The 25,939-nt window shown below is 40.4% G+C and overlaps 1 protein-coding gene across 5 annotated transcripts in view; it reads right to left on the minus strand.

Annotated features, from left to right (window-relative positions):
• Positions 1 to 3,938: 3,938 nt before the first annotated feature.
• Positions 3,939 to 25,939, minus strand: part of TTC39C (tetratricopeptide repeat domain 39C) — a 104,925-nt gene continuing 82,924 nt past the window's right edge. For all 5 annotated transcript variants that reach the window (XM_044774488.2, XM_070513293.1, XM_070513291.1 and 2 more), the window contains 8 exons: positions 20,172 to 20,265; positions 17,537 to 17,644; positions 13,321 to 13,430; positions 12,183 to 12,306; positions 8,004 to 8,101; positions 6,769 to 6,873; positions 5,427 to 5,465; positions 3,939 to 4,331 (listed from right to left, as the gene is read on the minus strand). In XM_044774488.2, the coding sequence (XP_044630423.1) occupies positions 4,242 to 4,331; positions 5,427 to 5,465; positions 6,769 to 6,873; positions 8,004 to 8,101; positions 12,183 to 12,306; positions 13,321 to 13,430; positions 17,537 to 17,644; positions 20,172 to 20,265 (768 nt within the window). In that variant the 3' untranslated portion in view covers positions 3,939 to 4,241. The remainder of the gene's footprint in view (positions 4,332 to 5,426; positions 5,466 to 6,768; positions 6,874 to 8,003; positions 8,102 to 12,182; positions 12,307 to 13,320; positions 13,431 to 17,536; positions 17,645 to 20,171; positions 20,266 to 25,939) is intronic.

The raw sequence follows: 25,939 nt of genomic DNA on the forward strand, positions 1-25,939 counted from the left end.
GGTGTAACGAAGCGACCTACTAAAAAAACCCAAGTACAAACGTTAGATTTTATTTATGGTATCTTTTGGAATTAGATACATTTATGCTTGTGTAGCCTAACTAACCTTGGTAGGTCATCTCAAACACCAGTTAGATGTTAGGTATCGTGCAGAATATCTGTAACTCAAAAGGCAAGCCTTTATTCTTTCCGCATTTCTTCAATGACTGTCCAAGTCTCTCTAAAATGCAAATTGTTAGTGAAAACATTTAACCAAAACTTTTCAAACAACTATTTGCTGCTTTGATTTCTAGAACTCCTAATGATTTGATGTGGTTTTACAATCTTTTCATCCGTGTGTTCATCTCCCTTTCAGTCACTAGGGATCTAACTGAAATGCAAATCTAGTTTTTCTCCATTGCTCCCTGCCCTCCCCCCGCACCTGCCCCCAAAACCTTACTCTATAGAAGCCCAAGGTTCTTGGTGTGTGACCTCTGCAAAACTCTCCTATTTTATCTTACCACTTGGTTCCCATTTGACTCTCTAGAGACGAGGTCTAAACACACATGCTATTTGTCACTTCTGTGCCTTTGCTCATCAGGTCCAAGGCCTGACATGTCTTTCTAGCCATCATTTCACCTGAGTGCATCCTTCTCCTTTAAAACTTAGCTCAGGAATCTCCTACTTTAGGAAACCAACAAGTTAGAAGCTCAGCGGCCCCATGACACACACTCGATGACTGAGCATAACCTTGCTATATAATTCTGTTTTTGACTCTTCTCTCAGAGTTACTAAATACTTACCAAAAGATGATAACCTAGGGCAATGTTTCTCTGATTTTGACCACCTGCATTAGAATCATCCTAGGAGCTTGTTAAAAATGCCTTCCAGAGTGATCCATCTGCAGAACTAAAATGTGAGAACCACTGGCCTGTGGGAGGAAAAAGGAAGGATGACACACAGCTCCCCTGGGCGACTGTGGATCACTTCTATTTCATACCCAAGTCAGCTAGAAGATAGAGCTCAGCCCCCTTGAAGTTTTTACAAGAAAGCCAATGACACTTCGCACTGGGTGATTTCTGCACACTTCACTGAAGAAGGGGCACATCTTTTATTGACCCACTGTCCGTGCTCTTGCTCCCCCGTCCTTTTCTCTTTCTGTATTTCCTCTTCCTAGTTCCTAAGTCTATGCCTTCTACTATTTATCTTCCTGGGATGATCTGGGCTTAGCATTTTTTTTTCCCTACAAAATATACTACCAACAGGATCCAAAGAAATATAAGAAATACCAAACAGTAGTACATCATGACTGTGTGAACGTACATCTTCATAGGTACAGAGTCATACCTGAACGCTTGCCACCACAATTTGCTGAAAGAAGCAATCAAGTAGGAAAGTTTACGCAGCAAAGGACTATACACACACACACAAACACACATTTATGTGTATGTGTATTTTAAAAATCAGATATGTGTTGTCCTTTAATTTTAGTTGGCGGAAATATGAAAGTGAAAATTCTGTAAATAATTAACTTATATGTGACAATAAATATTCTAATTTTCTGTGACATCTAGAAGTAACAATTCTTTACTCAGTCAAGTACTTAACTACCATGTGCTAAAATCAAAACGATACCTAACCCAATAAAAGATCTTAAATACATTAACCACAAAGGTACATCTTAAATTATTATTAGACTGTTTCCAAGTGTGTCAAATCATGTGTTCCGAGTACATAAAAATACATTAGAGATTTCTCTCATCATAGGCACAATCTAATACAAAAATACATTTGATACTTATAAATTAGAAGATCTATTAGAGAGCCTCCAAAATAGGAAAGGGGAAGGAGTGAGTGATATCAACATAAAAAGCACAGATAGATGCAAATAGTTCCGCTTAGATGATTATTTTCTTCATCAGCAAAGGGTAAAGAGCAATTTACACCAAACTAAGTTTCCAGGCGGATCACAGTAGTTCACAGGTTGGATAAGTCACAGCACACAGGCCAGATAACTATTATGAAGTACGCGATTCAGAAATGTACTCCGATTTCAGTCAATCTAATGGTACAGTGTACTCACACTGTGGTTTTGTTATTTGAGAGTCTTTAGAATCATCATAGACCCCTCCTTCCACGTTCTCCTACCATGTTAACACAGATAAACCACAGGGGCCATCCTGCACCAAACCTAGGCTGGACTTTGTAAACAGACGTATTCTTTGACTATTAAAGAAAACCTAGCAGACAGTGTTATAAAGTTATCTGTTCAGTTAAGTGAACTGAATACAAACTTATTTGAAATCCTGAATTTTCTCTGGAGAAATAAAAATAATTTTTTTAAGTAGTTAATGCAAGCACAATTTTTTTTAAAAAAAATTCTGAAGTACAGGGCTTTCTGTAATCTTTGAATACTGAATAATAGTTTGAATAATATTTGAACTGAAAATTAAAGTAAGTACAAACTCTGAAGAACTTCATGATTCAGAATGTTGCATAATCATAACTGAGAAGTTTGCCACATATATTATAGTCAAGAAGACAGCAAAATGGCAAGAGCCATATTTTAAAGATTCCTAACGTTCTTCCCTTCAGCCTCAATAAAACCAGGTATCCAATATTTTTAGACACCAATTTTTCTCTTTAGAAAGCATCTACTTGGCTTCTGGATCTCTCTTTCGCTGAATGTAGGATAGCAATCTTTTCTCTCTGGCTAGTGTCTAAAATCCTGCAGGATTCACACCAGAAAGTCAACGTGAATAAACACTTTGCAAGTGAGGAGACATGAAGATGGTTTAGTCAAAGTCAGTGGGGAATAATCATTTCTTTCAAACAAATTATCAGTCCCTCAAAACCAGATTAAGTAGATTAAAGCTGCCAACATTCTAGCTACTCCTCCTATGTTTTATTTTGAAAATAAATATAAAAGTATTAACCTCGCATAAGATCATGCTTCAGCTAACAGGATACACAAATAAATGACATCCCAAGATGAAACTCTTTAGCTCAATATAAGTTAAAAAAAAGGGATATAACCTTAAGATTGAGCCAAGTTAGTCACACAATTATGGCAGAAATTCTTAAGTGACTGAGGTATTTAGATTCTTCAAAACCACAGGTGTGCAGTATTGGACAAAGAGGTAAATTAAATGACAACAAAAATTAGCAAAAAGGATTAAAAAATAACTTGGAACTCCTTTTATAATACTGAACAACCTGAGCTAAAGAGAAAATGATTAAATCCTGGTAACAGATAGCCCAACAAATCCTCACCAGCAAATATTTTGAGGCCAAAAAACCTATGTTCATTCAAGAACAACCTTTTCAAGTAACTTAAAAGTTGGTAATTAGACAATTTATCACAAAGAAAGGAAACTCCTAAAATGTAGGTATTATTTATCTAGTCTATAGACTAGGCTTTCTAATAAACTATCAAAACAGTTATACTTTCGGTTGTAAAACTATCCTCTATTTGCTTCCACTTGGTTGGCTTTCAAAGGAAAAAAGTATTTCTCACTTTGAAACATTTTGTAGACAATGTGGAGATAGGTATTTTTGATGACACAACGTCAGCTGAAGAGCATTTGCTTTTTAATAAGGAAAACATGGAATTCTGGGTTATTAACATATATTTTTTACAATAAAAGAATATTCGGTCCACAGTCAGGAGATCTGCATTCTATTCATCGCTCCACTGATAAAAGGAATAATTACCTGGGATAAGTCAATTAGCCTTTTTGTGCCTGAGTTTCATTATCCGGACAATGGAGATAAGAATATCTGTGCTATATTATTCACAGGAATAGTCTGAGGATAAAGTAAAACACTAGAAAGCACTTTTATTTTTTCAAAACACAATATAAATGCTATGTCATGATATTGTTAATAATTTTACAGGGACCTCTTAGTGTTTCCCAGTCAGATATGTGCTTAACGTAGGCATTCCTACAAGATCACAGGTTGAATATTCAGTTTGATTTTATTTTAAAAATAATAAATCACAAAACTAAAATGTTTGAACAAGGTCACTTACCCCTCTCCCCAGGTGGTTAGTTAGTATCACTATTAACATCATTATTTTTACTTTTTAGCTATATGTTTAAAAGAGGAGATCTTGAATATGTCAGCCTAACTGGGAAAGTGTGTCCCTGGCACGGGCGGTTTTCAGAAGAAAAGCTGATCTTCCTAAGAGCCGTGTCCTCTGCTTTTACTTTAAAGTGCAGAACCTGGGTGCGGAGGGACAGAGCGGGAACTCCGGGTCTGTCACTGAGGAACCAGCTCCCTCAGAGAGGCCAGAGCAGCATGGATGCGGACATGCAGTCTGTTTTCGAAGTCGTAGCCAGAGAAATCCTCCTGTAAGACCAAAGAAAGATATTTACGGACTCTACCAGCTCAGCCTTCTGAAAGACTGCAGTATACACCACACTACGCGTGGGACTCCCCAATAAAAGCCCTCACACTCCTACTAAAGGCTTCACAGCAACTTGGTTTTCTTATTCTCCAAACCTCAAACTTCGTGTTCATTTTTAAAATGTCAACTGAGTGTCATTACTGCCATCTTTGGAAAATTTTCTTCATGTTATTCCTGAAATGGCAGTCTTAAGTAGTGCTCGATATAAGTTGCTGTTAGAAATTCTTCATTGAGGGGCCGGCCCCGTGGCTGAGTGGTTAAGTGTGCCCACTCCACTTTGGTGGCCCAGGGTTTCACTGGTTCAGATCCTGGGCTCGGACCTAGCACCTCTCATCAGGCCATGCTGAGGTGGCGTCCCACACAGTACAACCAGATGGACCCACAACTAGAATATACAGCTATTTACTGGGGGACTTCAGGGAGAAGAAGAAAATAAAGAAGATTGACAATAGATGTTAGCTCAGGGCCAATCTTCAAAAAAAAAAAGAAATTCTTAATTCAAGAACGTAGTTATGAGGGGCCGGCCTGGTGGTGTAGTGGTTAAGTACACATGCTCCTCTTCAGCGGCCCAGGGTTTGCGGGTTTGGATCCCGGGTGTGGATCTACACACAACGCTCATCAAGCCATGCTATGGCAGTGTCCCACATACAAAATAGAGGAAGACTGGCACAGATTTTAGCTCAGGGCCACTCTTCCTCAAGCAAAAATAAGAAGACTGGCAACAGGTGTTGTTAGCTCAGGGCCAATCTTCCTCACACACACAAAAATGAACGTAGTTATGAAATCAAAAGTTACTTTCCCACTCAAACAAGAAGAGTACTTATAAAGCAGGATGAGCAATTTCATAGGAGTTTCTTATGATACCGGTAATTTCACTTAAAAATCAAGTGCTCAGTGATTCAATTAGTTATTACTTTTCCTTTCCGGAAATATCAATCAGAACAATCATTTCACAAAACTTCTTGAATTCAGACTCAAGTGTACACTCCAAAGGCTAAGAAGAGCCACTGGAAAGAGGAAGATTCAATTATTCTTACCTTTGCCTGAAGAAGTAGAGTTCTGCCTCTTGCTACAGTCTATGAACGTAAGAAAAACAGATTACCTCTTAATGTCTAAATTTATATATACGCAAGCAGAAAATGTTATACTAGGAGGATATGTTAATTAAAACAACTCACAGTAGGCATACAGGTGAGTTAACTGCTCATTCATGTATAATGACTCAGTTTTTCTTTAATATAATGGTGCTTAGAAATTTACATCAAGCCATTACTTGATAAATAATTTTTTATAATCTCCACTACTGTTCCATAAAGGATAATAACTTAAAAGAATTATAATACTTTAGGTTAAGCTCTTACTAAACAATCTAAAACTGATAACAATTAAAACATTTATCTGAAGTCTTGTATCTCCTTTTGAAGGCATTCCTGATTGAGGACATCAACTTCATTATTCAAGAAATGGACCAGTCTTGTTATATTTTATGTATATACTTTAAGGCTGCATTAAAAGTAAAAATTTCCTTAAAATAAAGAATATAGTGTTTGGAATTTCTACCAAAATCACATTTTCTATTTTGGTAAAATTAGAATTTCACATGAAAAGGCTTACCAATTAAAAGCTTATCTTTGACAAGATAGAATACATATTTAAGGGTTAGACTAAAATCATATTTCTGTTGATTTAGCTCAACTTTTAGAAAATTCACATATTTGAAAGCTGAGTTGAACGTACTAAAAATTAGACTTTTTATAAAGCCAATACTGTGTAATTAAGCTTCTAAAAGAAGGTACCAAGCAAATCCAGTACTAATGAAATCTTTTTTTTTTTAAACTGTCCCATTGTACTTAAATATACATCTTAGTAATTGTCAGCTTAAATTTATATGGTATTCTAAAATTTTTAAAGTAATCATACATGTCATCCTCATTTACTCTCACTACAATCTTTATTAAACTGGCAAGGCAGGTATTTTTATCCTGTTTTACATATTAGGAAGAAGGTAGGTGGCTAAGTAACTTAACCAGTATCGTAAACTAAAGTAAATGGCAGAGCTAGAATCACAGTGCACTTCTGTATTCTTCCAAATAAACCACACTGCAGCATATCACAGCATTCTAAAAAAGGCAATGATTTTCCCTCGAATGAACTTTTGTACAAAAAGTTATTTTTATAATTCTAATTCCAGAGCAGAAATCACCTTCTTGAACATAGTAAGATAGGATTAGTAGCTTCTTGGACTCACCCTAGGTGAAATTAAGGAAAACAAAACAAAAAAACACTATGTTCAATTAATTTATTCTAAATGAAGGATGCTTTGTGCCTGTTCATTGCATATTTTTGTTGATGGACATTATTTAATACATAAGGTCTTACCTCTGGTTTGTCTAATAGAAGACAGCCAAGTTCATAGCAAGCATATGGCTGAACATACAAGTTACTCTGACGAGACAGCTCATCTTTAACAGCTCGCTGAAAGAACTGAAAGCAATACAAATATTACTGGGATTCATTCATTTCCCTACTTAGGCTCATTTGCCTACTTAAGGCTCATCGCATCTTCAGGAGGCAGGAAGAGGGACTCATTTCTGTATTCTATATCAGACTTTCATTTCTTTTTGCATCTTTATTTCCTCCCATCCATCCTCATCTATATCTTAGAAGTCCTTTACATGCTTGTCTGGGGAGCTTCCTCCAGCATATGCTACCCATCAGTCAATCCAATTTGTGCTACTTATTTTTCCAGCTGACACGCTAGCCTCTACTGATTTTACTGCTGAGAACATCTTTATCTGCATCTTAAAGTCTGAAGATTCCATTTTATTATTTAAAACAGAAAGCAAGCACACAAGCCAGGAGCCATCTCTTGACACGTGTCTTGACTGTATCTTGTTGATACTTAAGCATATGATCTAAAACAAGCTATTCAGAGCCATGTAATAACCACTGTAACCCCACACTAAATAATTAATTTAAAATGATAATATCAGTGCATCAACACTGTAGGACTGAACAGCCAAAGTCTCCTATTACTGTACTCTTATTAATGAACTCTTTGAAAGAATATTCAAAACACCAACCAAACAAAAGCTCGGTTAGAAAAATCCCTTCAACTACATTTGAAGATAACGAATGGTTCTTTTTCATCTATGTACATAGAACATCCCAAGCTAAGAACTTTCCACACTTCACCTCCAGTACTGCATCAGCAATCTGCAGTCAGAGCAAAAGTGAACACACACTGACACGCCCGATCACTTTTGTATTTATCTAACTGTGAGGGTTTACTCCGCTCCTTCAAAACTGTCTGCATCCTCATTTCCTCCTCCTCCAATTGAGACTGTCATCTTTGATAAACAGCTAGTGCCAGAAAAGAAGCCATATGTAAAGAAGTACTTTAAGAACTTGAAGTTACATTAAAAATTAGTATGAACCATCATGAGCTTCTAGCATCTGAGAAGGTGACAAGAATCAAATAAAAGTGGATAAAGCTCACATTGCAGTGGGAGGTCTGGTTTTGTTTAACGCTTTTTCACTTTTTTTATTCACAAGCACATATGTAGGTTTTCACAGTTTATATTTCTTAGCCATGACAACATTTAACAGTTTACCTGAACAGCGTCTTCTGAGTTTCCTAGACATTTGTGTATGGCACCAAGAAGCAAATACTTTAATCCAATGACAGATGAATCGTCCACTGCATGGCAAGCTTAAAGAGAAGGGAAAATAGCAGGAAGGAAATACAGTCCCTTAATTCCTTAAGTATCATCAAGAGTTAAGAATTTCATTGTTTAGTGACTTATTCAGTTCATGATTCTGTCCTCTAAAACTCAGAAGGTTCCCCGTCCTCACCAATCAGTGAGTACCCTTCGTCAAAGAAAGGCAAAGACATCAAACTTCACAATGCCCAGACAACTCAGAATTGCATCATACTGTTACCAAGTGAAAGAAGCTAATCTGCAAGATATGGCATGATTCCAACTATATGACAGTCTGGAAAACACAAAACTACGGAGGCAGTAAAGAAGATCCATGGTTGCCAGAGGCCTGGCGGGGGGAGGGACAAGCAGGTGGAGCACAGAGGATTTTTCAGGGAAGTGAAACTATTCTGTATGATACTATCTTTAAGAGTGGCTACATGTCATTGTACACTTATCAAATCCCACAGAATGTACAAAACATAGCAGGAACCCTAATGTAAACTATGGACTTTGGGTGATGATGTGGCAGTGTTGGTCCAGCAGTTGTAACAAATGTTACTGATGTAACAAATCCTACTGATGAGGGATGCTGATGGTTACGGAGGCTGTGTGTGCATGTGTGTTTGTTGGGGGGTACATGTGAAAACCTCTGTACTTTCTGCTCAGTTTTTCTGTGAATCTAAAACTGTTCTAAAAAATAAAGTCTATTAATATCATTTTAACTGCATCATATTAATTTCACAAACCAGGCAGCAGACACCTTTACAATGTTTATTTTAAGGTGCTGCACTAGTCACTGAGATGGGATCAGACCTGATCCCTCCACTCATGAAGCTGCCATCTTCTGTGGAGGATGGGCACCCATGTAGGAGGATGCTATGGAAGGTTTTCAGGGAAATGAAAAGATGGAAATTGGAAACATAGTGGAGCTAACAGAAAAGGAAAAGAAGTAATTATTTCTGTGGACCAATAAAGATATTGATATTTGATAAGATTTTATACATAGATACATATTATACATACACATACATACATTTACACACATACAAATATACGTGTGTGTGTGTGTATATATTTATGTGCGTGTGTGTGTGTATATCTATCTACATATACAAAATGCTCAAAGTTCCAGAACAAATAATTGAAGGCAACTGGAAGAGCTGGGTAGAGCAGCTAGGAGGTAAATATGAAGACCAGAGTTTGAACCTATAGAAGCAAGAGTTGCCTCAAAAAGCTAGGCTGAAGGGGCTGATCCAGTGGCATAGTGGTTGGGTTCATGCGCTCTGCTTTATCGGCCCAGGGTTTGCGAGTTCAGATCCCAGGCATGGACCTATGCACTGCTTATCAAGCCATGCTGTGGTGGCATCCCACACACAAAACAGAGGAAGATTGGTACAGACGTTAACTCAGGGACAATCTTCTTCAAACAACAAGAGGAAGACTGGTAACAGATGTTAGCTCAGAGCCAATTTTCCTCACCAAAAAAAAAAAAAAGAAAAAGAAAAAGAAAAAGAGCTAGGCTAAGAATAATCCCTCCACATAAAAAGAACTTTAATGATCCTAAGGCAGCAGTGTTGAGGAAGGGGAGATGCAGTTCATTTACTTTCTCATTCATTTAATACTTATTGAGCACTCACTCTGTGCCAGGCAGATGTAGGTGCTTGGAATACAGCAGTAAAAAGCAGAAAAAATCTCTGCCCTTAAGAAAGTAACATTTTGTGGAGGAAATAGACGATACAAAAGGCAAGTGGGTAAAACATGTATGTTAAAGAAGTGTTAGCGCTAAGGGAAAAAATAAAGCTAGGAAGGCGAATGGGAATTTACATGTGTGTTGGAAAGGTACAGGTTAAGCCTCACTGAAAAGGTAACATTTGAGTAAAGCTCCAAAGGAAATGAGAGAAAGAGCCATGCAGATGTTCGCAGGAAGAGCATTTGCAGAGAGAGAGAAGAGCAAGTGCACAGGCACCGAGGCCAGCACATGCCTGGTGTGTTCAAGAACAACGAGGAGGAGCATGGCTGGAGCCTCGTGAGCGAGGGGGAAGAGCAGAGGGAGGCAACGGCACTGTGGGGAGAGGGGCAGGGCACTGGAGGCCACTGAATGGACGTGGGCTTTTCCTTTGAATGAGATGACACCATAGAGGGTTCTGAAAAGCAAAATGACACGACATGACTTAGGTTTTAATAGGATCACTCTGGCTGCTGTGCTGAGAATGCACAGAAACATCTTTAAAACGTGGAGAAAGAATGCAGTGAGGGGGGGAGATGGGTAGAGGGAGGGCTAAGAATGAAACCACAAGACAAAGACACAGGAATCCAACCAGCTCTGCTGATCGAGCAGGTACAGATGGGGACCCCAAGGAGCTCAGTGCACAAAGCTATGTGGGCCTAACGGAAAGAGTTTAATAAACGCATCACTATCACTCACTGTCAGGTTTTTCTGGAACTTAACTATTTCTCTACAAAAATCTTCACTGTACTCTACACGGTTGAATCAATTTGGATCATTACCACTTAACACTGGGGAATGATATAGTCTCATTAATAGACCTCAAAACTGAGTTAACTTTCAACAAAGACATTAAAGAATTATCTCATGTTTACTCCAGAGCCTGCCTCCCTCTCCATGACTACATCTTTGTTGTTAGTTTATTTTGACACCAGGAAAAGAGTTCAGAGAATATTCAGTCACATTAAGTGATAACTAGGCAGCATATATGTGAATAAGAATACATTTCCCAAGATAATTACTGTCTGTAAAACCATATATCTGGATGAATGCGTTTTCATTTTGACATAGCATCTCCTCTTGTAATCGTACTTCTGGCTGCGCAATTTAAACACCTTGATGCTCCCGGGAAGGTGAAGCCGCGTGTGGAAGAGCTTAAAGCTTTGCCACTCCATGTGCTGCCCTCAGACCAGCAGCATCGACTCTCGCTCCTGTGGGAGCTGGGCCAGTCACCTCACTGTGCCGAGTTGGTTTCTTCACTTTAAAATGGGTAGGACAGTATGTATTGTCTGCCTTTCTACTTCCCTGGCCTGCAGTGGGGAGCAAACTAAATAATTTGCCAGACTATGAAGATGAAGTGTCATTCAAACGTCTGCCATTAAACCTTTACAAGAAATGTTACAGTATTCCTTTAATAACCAATAAAGCTTTATTTTACCTAAAGATTTAGGTTCTTCTCCTGTGAACTTTTCCTAAACTTATAAGGAAAATTACTTTAGGAAGGTTATATTACCACAGTTTTATGTTTTTTTAAATATATGAATCAAAAATGTAGGCTTCTAATTACACTCCCAGGTATCTACTAAGAGAAATGAGCATGCAACGTCCACACGAAGGACTTATGTTGTAGACTTATGTTCGTGACAGCTTTACTCGTGATAGCTAAAAACCCAGAAACGAACCAAGTGTCCAGTAACAGGAGAATGAAAGAACAATTGTGGAATAGGAATAGCCATACGATGGAGCACCACTCAGCCAGAAAGAGGAGCGAACTGATGACACAGCCTCCACCACGGAACTCGCACAGGTGCCGGCTAAACACATGGAGCCCAGCACTGAAAGGTACACACTGTCTGAATCCACTTACACCAAGTTCAAGGACAGGCAAAAGTAATCCCTGGAGAGAGAAATCAGAACAGTGGATGCCTTGGCATGGGGACGGACTGAGAAGGGGCACAAGGGAAGTTCTAGGGGCGGTGGAAATGTTCTATTCTTGATTATGGTGGCAGATGCCATGGTGTATGTATTTGTCAAAACTCATTGAACTGTACACTTAGTATCTGTGCATGTTAATGAATGTGAGTCGAACCGAAATGAAACAAAGGGCTTTCACTGGGAAAAAACGTATGCTTCCAGGAGCCCCCACGGCTGTAGCATTAATAACATTTACACCCAGTGCATCACCATACGCTGCTAACAACGCGTGTCTGTACATTCCAGGGCTTCCTACTCCTGTCACCTAAGAGACTGAATTTTCTCAATCTCTGCGTCATTCATCCAGGAACGGCAGATGTGTTCTCTGTGAATCAGATAATATTAATGAGGACTCAAGGAACGAGCCGAGGAGCACAGTGTGGTTTTACCTTGACTCATCCTCTGGAGGTTGGGGAAGGAACAGTTGGGAAGGGCTTTCCACAGGTACAGCACTTCGATGGACGCCAGCACACACAGCCCTGTGCTGGGGGTTTGTTTCCGAAACCGCTCCGCCTGCGAGGAGTCAGAACGATTAGGCTACATTATTTTGAAAACAAATTCAAATTAAAAAAATATACTTTGGAGATATTTGAAAGTGCACGGTTCATATTTAACATGAACAGCACCCTCCTACAAAGTTGAAAATGCAAATTTCTCTCTCTATAAAAAAATTTTGCTTTCCAATTTTTAATATATTGGTAGCCATACCTTCTATTCATTATTTCACTCATCTACTATCAAGATACAGGGTATATTTTGAAAACTTGGGGATGAAACTAGATTCATTTGAGTCCAAATCAAAGGAATTTATAGCGCTGGGTGACTCCATGGGTTTACATGGAGGATGGAATACTGAATGACTTTTAGCTATGGTTTTATTGACTTTTTTACTTTTTACTTACTGAGTGCTCTCAGTGGCATTCCATACCACAGTCTGGTTCATACTCGAACCACGTCATTAAATGTTCATTCAATAAAAACTTATAAAACTAAAATCATGGAAAATTCAGGATATGACAAATTGTCAATACAACCCATGATAATTCAGCTAAATTATATTCTTAAAAGTATAAAATAAATTAGGGACGTAGGCCAAGGACTGTAGTCACATTCTGCTGGTGAATTTTGTGCACACTTTTGTTCTTTCTTAGGTCAAAATGTGACATGTTCACAATATCAAGACCAGCAGTCTGTATCTCTTGCCCAGGTTCTGCCAATCCGTATCCTTCTGAAACTCTTTAGAAAGATGCTTTCCCTCTCCAGATATGCTCATTAGCTCTACACGGTCTGTAATGTCTCTCCTTGTTGAAAAAAAACAACTGCTTTAATTCTTTGCAGCAAAAGAAGCACTTTCCACGCAGGACAGAGTACGACCATGGGGATAAATTCTCCCCACAGTGGTGAACTACATTTGCAAGACAAGTAAGTCACCAGCTTTTAATATGACTTCCTAAAACCTTTCTAAGTTAGTGTTGGTTACAATTGCTCATCATAAATAATCCACCAGGTCAATAGGTTCCAACATACCTTTTTCACTGAGAACTGTTCAATCTGATTGTTTTTCCTCTTGAAGAGTTTCTGAACTTCTTTAAAGACAATCTGTGCCCCATCCACATCACCAGTGGCTCCTTGACAAACTGTAAGAAACCATCATTGTATTTCTTAAGCATTAGGGGGAAGACGCCACTAAGGGCTACCTAGGTTGATGGTACTTGGAAAATGTTACCAAAGAAAAAATGGGAGCAAATATATTTAAAAAGACTGCTACACAAAGGACCACACCATCCTGTTGATAGTCATTCCATTTATTCAACAACTGTTTCCTAGGTGCTGGGCTCCCAGAGCTTTGGTGAGACAGATGGGAAAGCCATGGCGCTAGTCTTTTTGTTGGGGAGATGGTCTCGTATGCAACAAAATCCCCAGCTGCTGTCACAGTGTACAGTCTAATGGGAACCCACATGCTTAGAATGTGGAACAAAGAGAAATCTAGGAAAGAACAATGAGGAGCCAAGAGGATCATGACAGCTTCACTACAGAAAGAGGACATTTCTGTGCCTGGAAAGAAAGTCATGAATAAGTCTTACACAGGTTCGTTGGACACCTACCACTGACAAGCCACCAGTAAGAATATGAAGAAACACACAAACTTGCACCCTGAAGAAACGTAAATTTCAGCTGGAGAGAGAAGACATACACACGGTCCCATAGCTACAGTGTACAGAGTGACACGAGCCTTTAGAGTTGGAGAACCAAAGTACTTTTGGAAAAGCTCAGAAAGAGAAGGGACCATTTCTCTTTGGAGAGATGAGGAAAGCTTTGAGGAGATAGGAGTCCAGCTGAGCCTGGGAGGATGGTCTGCACACCATCTTCATCCCACCCAAGCTCCAGGCAAAGACTTAATCATCCTCCCTTTGTTTCACCTGCTCTCTGCCTTCTCCGAACTGCATACCAGCTTCAGTCCCACCTCCTTAAAAAAAATTTGCCAACCAGTCTTTGTCATCGTTTTCTTAACTCCTATGGCACAGAATTCATTTCTATTAATTATTTGTTAGATGCTATCTTTGTGAGATGTTTGCCTTTGTTAGATGTTTTTCAATCCTCAGTTGGAACGTCTGTTGGTTTGCTGGTTCCTCCTTCTTCATTCAAGCACCCCAAACTAGGTGGTCCTATACTCACATTTTTGGGCTTCGTCAAGCAGAGCACAGGGCCATGGCATGTGAGAGGATGGGCTGCTATTGGCAGGGCCAAAGAAGCAGAAGCAGCAAGGCTTAGAGAAAGCTGAGGACATGGAGGTTATGGGAAAGGCAGAAGATTTCTACTGGGAGTGAGAGGGGTTAAGCTGAATATTCAAAGGGAGGGACAATCCCATTCCCAGTTACAGGAGCAGCCCTGGTCCAGATGTTGGGGTCTGAAGCCATCTAAAATGACCTCATCAGTTCCAGCTATAACATTTCAAAATCAGGAGGAAGCTCAGTGGTTGTTTTGTAAACCAACCCCATCATCGTAGATCAGAGGATACAGAGGTCCAGAAAAGTTAAAAGAGTTGCCTAAGGTCACACAGTAAACCAATGAAAAAGAAAATTTCTGCTACCCCTAGCCTGAGGTCTTCTGCAGAAAATTTATAACATTCTTACAGAGTCACACAATTTAAAAAACAGAGTGAGTGTGCAAGCAAGAATGAGAGAGTGTGTGCACAAGCCCTCCCATGTGCCATAAACAGCAATGGAATCAGATCTGACCCACCTTTGAAGCTCTACAGCACTAACGCCTCAGATCCTCAAGAATACACACCACCAATCCCTCTTGCAGTACAATTACAGACAGCTGCTTTAAAAGATGCAGATGTTTGAAAGCATGAGCATCTCTGATTTATCCTAAATCTGAGACCTAAACAGAACTTAGAATGCTTGGCTCTTCCATTAAGACTAAGTTTATACCATTCCATAAGTGATAGTCTAACCTTTTTCGGTAACTTCTTATATAATTTCAAACTTACTGAAAAGTTGCAAGAATAGTACAGGGATATGATCCAGCCATTCCATTTCTGGGTACACACCCCAAGGAACTGAAAGCAGGGTCTCCAAGAAACCCATGTTCATTGCAGCATTATTCACAGTAGCCAAAAGGTGGAAGCAACCCAAATGTCCACTGACAGATAAATGGATAAACAAAATGTGGTATATACATACAATGGAATATTATTCAGCCTTAAAAATGAAGAAATTTCTGAAACATGCTACCACATGGATGAACCTTGAAGACATTATGCTAAGTGAAATAAGCCAGACACAAAGGACAAATATTGTATGATTTCACTTATCTTAGGGACCTAAAATAGTCAAATTCATAGAGACAGAGAGGAGAATGGTGGTTGCTGGGGGCTGTTGAGGGGGGGAACGGAGAGTTATTGTTTCGTGGGTTCAGAGTTTCAGTTCTGGATGATAAAGTTCTGGAGATGGATGGTGGCGATGGCTGCCTGACAGTGTGAACATACTTAATGCCACTGACCTATACGCTTAAAAATGGCTACCATGGTCAATTTTAAGTTATGTATATTTTACCACAGTTAAAAAAATACTGCAAGGAACTAGGCTGCTGGTGGCAGTGTTTCTGGTCCCTGAAGGCCCATCCTCTCCAGCTCTGCCTGTCCACGTGCACCTGTCCTTCAGGGCCAAGTCTGATGGCAGCTCCTGCAAGACGCCTCCTCTGACAGCTTGACGGAAGCGTCTTTCCCTCTCCCGTGAACTCTCTGTGGTGGCACTATTCACACTCGTCTTATCACCTGCATAAAATCCCCTTGGAGAGCAGAGACTAGAGTCTTTCATGCTTTATCATCTCCTACAACTGGCATTTCATAAGATTTCCAAGATTGCAGAATAAATGCTCCTCTGTATAGTCACATTGTGCATTTACTTCTTCATGTTCTATGCTCAACAAAGATTAGAAGGGAAATACCTGCCCATAATTGACCATGTGACTCAATTACACCTTAACGATCCTCGAGCTGTCATGCAGGCCTCTCTTTTTTGGTTCATCCACCTCTCAACGTGTTGGGTACACCAAGGTCGCTCCTTAAACAGTTGCTACTTTCATCTGAGATGGCTGTGAATTCTATAAAACAACTCTTAAAGTGTGAGACATGGTGTACTAACCAGGATATTGAAAATAATCCTATTCAAACATTAGCTACAGAACCATATGAAATGGATGCCCTGCGGGGATTGTAGTGAGGTGGGTGGCTATAAGAGGATTTCATACTGATCGCTAAGGGACTGCAGTTTTAGAACATCCAGGATCTACATACTGGCCACTGTTAATTCTATCTTATTTTAAGTAGATCAGTTAAGAGGATGGAACGACAGGAGATGTTTCATTAAATCCAAATACTCTGAGAAATACGGAGATATTTAAAATAATGTTTGGATTAGTCTTAAATTTAAAGTAAAAGAATGACTTAAATAGCTGCATAAGGACAACTCATTGTTAGAGGCAGAAAATGTACAACCACTGCATGGGTCTCTTCAATTCCCACCTCTACAATTACAGTTCACAACTGCACTGCATGTCGCTCAGGCACAGATAACCCTTTTGTCCACCAGGTGGCAGCATATCTTTACCTATCTCCTTATACAAGGGCTTAAAGGCAAGGAACTCTCATATTTCTATCAGAAATTAGAGGTGTTTCTGCTATAACGATACACAGTGTAAAAATACCTTGTGTTATGCAAAATCACAGTGTAACTGTAACAGAGTTAATACGTCAAACAGGTTAGAGCCAACTACTCTGAAATCTGTGCAACTTTGTAACCAAAGCACTGACGATCCAAACAAAAACATTAATACAATTACAGAGACACGTTACCATCTTAAAAATTCTTTAAATTCCTAATAAATAAAAAATATATCATAGAAACTAAAGGAGAGAGGTAAGGGTAGGCTGAGGCTACTTAGAGCAAAATGCACAAAAATAGGGAGAACTTCACAATAAGCATTTCCAAGACAGAGCATGTGACTAAACCAGCTCAGAGTGGGAGAGTGGGGGAGGGGCATGGCATGCAGAACTGAAGAGACTGTGCTCAGCTGGGTCAGTGAACACTGTATTCAGCTGCTATTTACTCAGTAGCACAAGACATTAATATGCTGGGGAACACTGAGGAAGAACACAACTTCTGCATCTTCCCACTGTCATTCTCCCATCCGCCAACACATGTGACCCAACTCAGGACAGAAGAGGTCTACTCACCCGCAGTTAAATAGGCATAATAGCACTGTGACCACCGGGACTCATTTTTTAGCCTCTCAAAGGAATCAAATGCATCCTTGAAATTCAGCTCTATCATGCTGCACCAACCTATGAAAGAAACATTTTTAGGATACAACCCTATAGTAGTGAGCTTCAATATCCCATCTTTAAGCTACAAACCTTTGATACTGCTGACTGTCCTTCTCTGTGAGTGGTGTATGTGCACTACCTGAAAACTTAACAACTGATCTTTTTTCTCTTAAATATTTTCAGTGTGACATTTTGAGGACAACAGGGCATTTCTATTTTACAACCAATTAAGCAGTATAGAAGAAAGTGGTGTAAAGATTTCTATGAACACACTCCAGTTTGTTTTCTCCAGTTGTGAGATTAACCCAAGTATGCAATAGGCCCCAGTACAGAAAAACAATATCATCAGATTCTATGTATAGTGACCACCTCAAAAAGTCTTAAAGCACTCACCTGCTCCTTAATGATTACTATTAATTCTCAAATCATTGTGTGAAGAAGAGAGCAGTCAGAAAGTAAATACTTTCCCACCCTCCCTCTGCAAGCTGGCAGTGGAGCTGAGAAAGGACCCCGTCTTTCCTGGATCAAAACACTGTAGACTGGCATTCTGATAAGAAGTGGCAACAATGAACACGCAAGGAATTTATTCCCACGGTTACAATAGTACCCTCTGTGTGCCAAGGCCTGGGCCAGGAGCTTGCTATAAATTCTCTCTAATCTGGCTAGAGCCTCGCAAATGTGGCTGATGGTGTCCTTATTTCACCAAGGAGAAAACCTAAGGCATGAAGAGCTTATGTGACTTGCCCAAGGCCACGCAGCTAACAAGGAAGAACTGAGGACTGAAGGCCATTACTCTCTCCCATCCATGATCTTGTCTCCATAAAACACAATTCTGGTATCAGGTGCATCACAAGTAGTTGTGGCATCTTGGACCTGCCATTTGAACTATAGGGATGAGGCAATCTACACTTCTGGAAAACTCAGTGTCAAATTCTATGGGATAGGATATGAAATTGACATATTTTGGAGTAAAAATGGGGGTTAGTTATTTCCATTGTGTAACAGATATCAAGAGAAGATTTGAATTAAATGCAAAATAGAGGTGGGAGGCAGCACTGAACCTGAATAAGCCGCCTGATTTCTGATTTTGCTACTTTTCTCCCCCAAGTTAACTTTCCTAAGGCCTTAGTGTTGGATTCAATGATTTTGAAGATTTCTAACAAACCTGGAAATGTACACAAAAAAAGGGCCACTATAACCATTTCACAATATACACACATATCAAATCATTGTGTTGTCCACCTTAAAGTAATACCATGCTATATGCCAACTATATCTCAACAAAACTGGAAGAAAAAACAAAGATACCAGGATCTTAAGAGGAAAAAAAGGCCACTAAATCTGGGCCCTTTAATTCAAGTTCTTGAAATACACACTATTCTACGTTATGGCTACTCAACAGACTATATAAAAATACATTTTCCACTGGATTATACCTCATATCCCCTCCCTAAACCATAAGAGGCATTTAAAACATATTGTTGGGGCAGCCTGGTGGTGTAGTGGTTAAGTTTGTGCACTCCATTTTGGTGGCCCAGGGACCGTGGCTTCAGATCTCAGGCATGGACCCACCCACGACTCATCAAGCCATGCTGTGGTGGTGTCCCACACACAAAATAGAGGAAGACTGACATAGATGTTAGCTTAGAGCCAATGTTTCTCAAGCAAAAAGAGGAAGGTTGGCAACAGATCTTAGCTCAGGGCCAATCTTCCTCACCAAGAAAAACCCTAAAAAACACATAATATTCTTTATTGGGCAGCTCCCAATATTTTAGTAATGTAAACAGTTACATAAAAGGATTATGGAATTACTAATGTAACAGGACAGGAGAATTTTAGTGCAGTCAGCAAGAAACTGACAGTGACAACTTTGGGGAAAACCTTAGGCAAATAAATGCTTCCGCGTTTCGTCATCACTTCATCTCTAGGAGGGAGAAACAGAAGGGAGCAGCGAACACATGGGGAGGGCCTTCCATGTGCACCCTGCCTGATGCTCTTCCTGTGATTCCATGTGAAGCTCCCAACCGCCACGAGGGAGGTGCCATAACTCCAATGGGAACTACGAGGGCAGCTGCAACTTGTCCCAGGTCCCTGAGCCAGTCGGCCAACAGCTGGGACTGTAATCCATGGGCCCAGCTCTCTCCTACGCCATGTTTTTCTCCTCAGGTTAACACTGATTGGGGGGGAGGAGAAAATAGTTCTGAATTCTAATGTGCAGTCCAATGGGGTGTTTACAAATGCTTTTCAGTCAACTCACTTAACATTACCTACTGTCCTAAAATCAAAATGTTAGAAAGAATGAATTATAAAGAAGAAATGAGAATCATTGAGATAAGTATCATCAATTGTGCTTTGATAACAAAGTCCTGTTATTAAAAAGGGAACAAGCATTTTACAGAGATACAAACTCAGCAGCATTAATAATGAAGAAGTGCACAAGAATGCACTAATACTTGCATGACAAGAGCTGGGCATTCAGCTGGACGTCAGCTGAATGCATTCGGACTATTTCATGACAAGAAGCTGAACAGACACCCATATTTACCGATTTCATAGAGACAGACATGCTGGATTTCTCTCTGATCGACTGCAAGTTCCAAAGCGGTGTGGAAGGAAGTCAAGGCACTGTTGATTTGACACTAAGGACAAAATGAAAACAGAGTCACTGGTTGACACCTGTCAATAACATCACAGTCATCGTAATTCCAAAGGACCTTTTTCCTTAATAGCTATCTTAGATTAAGCAGTACAGAAGAGAGTGACTTAAAGATTTCCAGAACACTCGACTTTGCCCACGCAGTTGTGAGATGAACCTAAGCACAGGGCACTTCTTCTGCTCAGGCAGGAGATTCCTCCAGCGAGGGCTCAGCTCACCCCCACCTTCCCCCACGGCACCCTCTACAGACGTGGACAACAGAACTTGTATTAGACGAGTTTGCTAGTCCAGCTCCGTGGGACCAGGTAAGTTTTACAGGGGTAGCGACTATATTCCACCCTTCTGGGTACACCCACCCCGGCCCGGAAGATGGCAGTCGGGACTGAGGGACTGCATGAGCCCTGCTCTGCCTCCCCCACACTCCGCCTCCTCAGGGTCCCTGTGTGCCTCCCTCTCTGCCCCAACCACGCCCTTTCCAAGTCCCCCAAGGCCTCTTCTCCCCACAGGCAGCCAGGAGGGGGCAGGAAGGGTCCTGGAAGAGGGGCTGTGGGCTTCTCTGAGGACCAGCCCCCACCACATTCCTGGGCTCCTTGTGATGCACGGTTCCTGCAGGAGGCCTCCAGGACACAACACACTGCACTGATGAGTCAGAAGGAGATGTGCAGGACAGTCTGTGACTCAGGAACATTGTAGGCCAAGTGACTGCTCACCCAAGGCCACTGCTGGATCACTAACTGCTCATACTCCATACAACACTTCACTCTGTTGTCAGGAAGGTTCGAACGCAGCGTTCAACCCCTCATCACCAGCCCCGAATGCTGACTAGGTAGCCACGGAAGATACACTTCACTGAGTCACAGGAAGCTTAACATCCAGTTGGAGGGAACCTCACAGAAATGTAAAACAGGTGCACAACTCTGAGGGCAGACATCCACACAGATTGTAAGCACACAGCCAAATACCAGAGACCTAAAAAATCAATCAGTCTTTTACGAAGAGCACGTGTGTGCAGAGAGAGCTCTGTCGTTACATCCGTCTCTAACTTCTCCCTTGCTGGATCAGCAGTTTTTTTCCTGCATCATGCAGGCACTCGATTTAGCACATTTACACAGAAACGACAGTGTTGAGAACTCTGCTCTTCACGCATCTCCCCAGTTTGCTAAGTGCATGACATTCAACTGTCACACACGGGATATTGCTGCATGGGCATCACTTCCAAGCTGTGCCCAGCTGGGGTTCAGTGCATCCTAGCCATGCCACAGTGCCCTTCAGAGGACAGAAAACTGCTCGGTGAACGTTTGTTGGGGAACTACTATGTGCCCGGCTCTGAAGGCACAAAGACAGGCCAAAACAAGGCTTTGAATGTAAGTAAAGAAAAAAGAAACCAAGTAACATTTGTATGAACATTGTTTCTCTTAACTCTTCCAAAAACTCTGAAGACAGAGAAGACAAAAACGGTATGATTTCACTCATATGAGGAAGATAAACAAACCCGTGGACAAAGAAAACAGATTAGTGGTTACCAGAGGGTAAAGGGGATAAAGGGGCACATATGTATGGTGACAGATAAAAACGAGACTATTGGGGGTGAGCATGATGCACTCTATACAGAAACTGATAGATAATAATCTACCCCTGAAATTACACAATGTTATAAATCAATATGACCTCAATAAAATAATTAAATTAAAAAAACCTCTCTGAGATAGGCATGTATTAGGTCCATTTTCAGATGAAGAAACTGAAGTTCAAAGAGGTTAAGTAGCTTGGTCAAGGCCAACAAGCTAGCAATTGACTGGTATCCAAACTCTGCTCCAGCTGAGTCCAGATGTGCTCTCCTCAGGGAGAGTGCATGAGCTGTGATACAGGAGCCTGAGACGAGGGAGCAGATCCCGGATTATCCAGGTGGGCCCTAAACGCAATCACACGTCCTTATAAGAGGGAGAAACAGAGAAAGCAGACACACATGGAAGAGGAGGCAGTGTGACCACGGAGGCACAGACTGGAGTGATGTGGCCACAAGCCCAGGAATGCGGACAGCCGCCAGAGGCTGTAACAGGCGAGGAACACGTTCTCCCTGGAGCCTCCAGGGAGAGCACTGCCCTGCCCACACCTTGAGTTCACCCCAGGGAAACTGACTGGACTTCTGGCCTCCAGAACTTCGAGAGAATAAATGTCTATTGTTGTAAGCCGCCAAGTTTGTGGTAATTTGTTAAACAGCCTTAGAAAACTGACACAGTGTATTCTTTAAAAATTAAACTGCAAGGAAAGTACCATGCTCTTTCTGTTACAAGCAGAACTAATAGAACTGGAAAGTACTGAGACCATTTATGGAGCTTAATGACATTAACTCCAAAATTAATTCCAGTTCTAGCCCGACACTCATTGAGGAATTACAATGAACAACCACTAAAGAGTGGAAAAACATTTCCCCTTATTTTTCACCAAAATAACTTAAAATAAAAATGATCTGTGGAAGCTTTTATGGTTACAAATTAAAATATCCGCTACACAGCAGAGAAAGAAGAATTATCCTCAATTTGATATTCGATTCACAGTTTAATTTTTGAAGAAATTCACATACCCTGGGGCCTGAAGGGAATACCGAAAATGGTCTGGTGTGAAAAAGCCGTGAAGCCAAGCCTCAGACAGTATCACACAGGCTTTTGTCTCATGAATTATGCACTGACACGCTGTGTCACAGAAACTACCTAAAGCCTCAGTTTCCTCACTAGTAAAATGAGAAAAAAACGGTAGCTAGCTTCACCTGCTTCCAGAGGAAGCCACAAAGAACCAAAGCACAAGTCTTTGCCCAGTTAAATGGAGCATACTTATTGCCAAATTAAAATCAGCATAATTCATGGCTACTGCATTGTTACTACAGAGATCTAGTGTGTTTTTCCAGTCATTCAGGACTTCTTGACAGGTGTATTCTGAGGCATTTTATACTACTTGTGGCAATTGTAAAAGGGATTTGTTCCTCCATTTTACCTTCTAAGTGAGTGTTGCTGGTTTGTAGGAAAACTTGGGATTTTTGCAAGTTGATTTTGTATATGTCATTATTATAGTCTTATGAATTCTCATAATCTTTTTAGTTGTTTTCTCTTGGATTTTCTAGGGAGATATTCAAATCATTTGCAAATAATGACAGCGTTGTCCTTTCCTCTACAAAAGACTTCTCCGATAACTGGCTAGGATATCAGTTAAAATACTGAATATTAGCACACATCCTTGCTTTATTCCCATCTGTAATGAGGAGATTTAATGTTGCACCATTAAATGTAGTTTTCAGTATATGCATGTTTTTAGTAGGTACCATTTTTAACAAAGAGAGAAATTTCCTTTCTATCTCTAATTTGCTAATAGTTTCTTTGGTTTTTTAAAGTGCCTTTCATTCAGTGCCATTTGGGCATCTATTGACAGGATTGGATGGTTTGATCAATTACTTCCTCAACACAGGGAATAACAGGAACACACTTCCTGAGGCTGAACCATGCCTGCCCTTGGGGAAGAAGCCCTGCTAAGGTCATAATACGGCATTTAAAAAATATGCTGTTGGATTTGATTTGCTAATATTGATTTAGAATTTCTTTATTCAGGATGAAGTTGACCTATAATATTTTGTTTAGTGTTCTCCTCTGTGAGTTTTGGTATCAGGATAATGCCGGAACTTGTAGACTTCCAGAAAATATGAAATATTTTCTATGCTCTGGAACTATCTAAATAACTAGTTCACTATAAAGCCATATCTTTCAACTGAATAATTCATTTAAAATGTTTAAATTACCACAATTTATATTTTTCCTTTTAATGGGCACACAGTGTAACAAAGAATATTAAATTTTAGTCAATAGTGCCAGATTTCACTGCCAACTTCATCACCAACACAATTTTGAACCTTAGGAAATAATTTGTTTTGTTTGTACTCTCAGGGGATGTTGAAAGAAGTGAATTCATGTAAATAAAATGCTCTTGGGAAAGGTACATTGTCTTTACAAAGAGCTCTATGTCACCCGTTAATAGTGCTGGGAAATAAATCACAATATTATTTTCCAACATTTAGAACCAAGGCTTGGGCAGTAAGTGGCAATTAAGCTTCTCACAAATTATTTCAGCCACCAGGAGAGATTCCAGATTCTATCTAGCAGGCATAATTAAGAGCTGTTTAAGAGTCTACCACAAATATACAAGGGTGTACTCTTGCCTAATCCAAAAACATACACAGCTGGAGAGACAGGAGACAAAGAAAAATGAAACATGTAATATGAAGGGATGCTGTAACCACAGGCAACATTTTCCACACAATATTAAAAATGTTAGGTTATTCTTAAGCTATTTCCACAGTAATATATCTTTAAAGCCCTTTAGAAAGTAAGGATCTCCAAGTACACATATGAAGACACAAAAAGCATGAATAATTTTCAGAGTCAGTACTAATGTTACATTCTGTTCTACTCCAAGATTTTCACTAGTAACACCAAGCTGAGAGGACTCACTCAATCCAGGTACCTAGCAAAAGCTTCCACTTCCAAAGTTGCAAAACAAAGTGGAAATGGAAACAAGGCCAAGTTCTGTGGGGGCCCGGCCCAGACTGTGGTGCCAAAGGGACACCACGTCCCAGACTTCCCCGAATCCGTAAAGCAGGCAGTTTCCTTTTGTACCGCCTCCAGAATCACATTTAACCTTAAATGACAGCAAGAGTTCACAAACTCCAGGGTCTCAGCTTGGAGCCTGTCCACTGACGTTCAGATAATGTTGGTATCACTTAATTCTGCCGGGTTAAACACCAGAGAGGGGATCACCGTCGTGGTGCCTGTGGTCCAGCTACGGGGGAAGGGTGTTCCCATGCAGACGGCTCTAATGTGTGTTTGCTTTTGAGAATTTTCAGTTCTGTCAGATACGTTTGTAAAACACAGGGCATATTCTTTCAAGGTGTTTTAAGTAACTAGTAAGCAAAGAGTTTGTTAGGCACAGGCAGAGTTCCTGAGATGTGTTAAGGACACAGTTAAGCACTTAGCAAGGAGAGCCTGTGTGTGTCTGTGTCTCTGTGTGTTACAGAGAATGAAAGAGCCAGGAGATATCTAATATTCACGAGGCACCTGGGTACTAAGTATACATGAGACTAAATACACAAAAACACTAAATATTCAGAATACTAAATATGCATTAGAACTTAACATTTATGAAGTATTAATTTGACCACCCATTGGTGATGCCCCTTCTAGCACCATGTCCTCTGCCCAAGAAACACTAATAAAACCCCTAACTGACCATCAGTTTAATTAGCTGTGGCCAGGTGTACTTATCCTCGTGTGTTTCTGACCAAGCACGTGACATCGGCCAGGGCACCTTCCCCCGTGGGCCCCTCTCTCCTCGTACCCACCCGTCAGTGAGGAAGGCTGATGTGCAGAGTGAAGCAGGACACTGCACACTGAGTGCCCCAGGACTCAGGTGGTGTAGCCCTCCCACCCCACTTGCACCGGTCCTAAGAGTGTTAACTGATGTTCTCTCTTTCCCTTTGTTTCCTGCTGTGTGTTTTACACTGATTTAGTAAACCGTGATTCAAGCCCGTTTTAATTTGGTCTGTGAGTCTTTCTGTTCTGGCACCTCTGGGAGAGCTTGCCAGGTACTCGGAGGCTACTGGGGTACTGGTGGCA

Source organism: Equus asinus, chromosome 7, assembly GCF_041296235.1.
Source record: "Equus asinus isolate D_3611 breed Donkey chromosome 7, EquAss-T2T_v2, whole genome shotgun sequence".
NCBI classification, from domain to species: domain Eukaryota; kingdom Metazoa; phylum Chordata; class Mammalia; order Perissodactyla; family Equidae; genus Equus; species Equus asinus.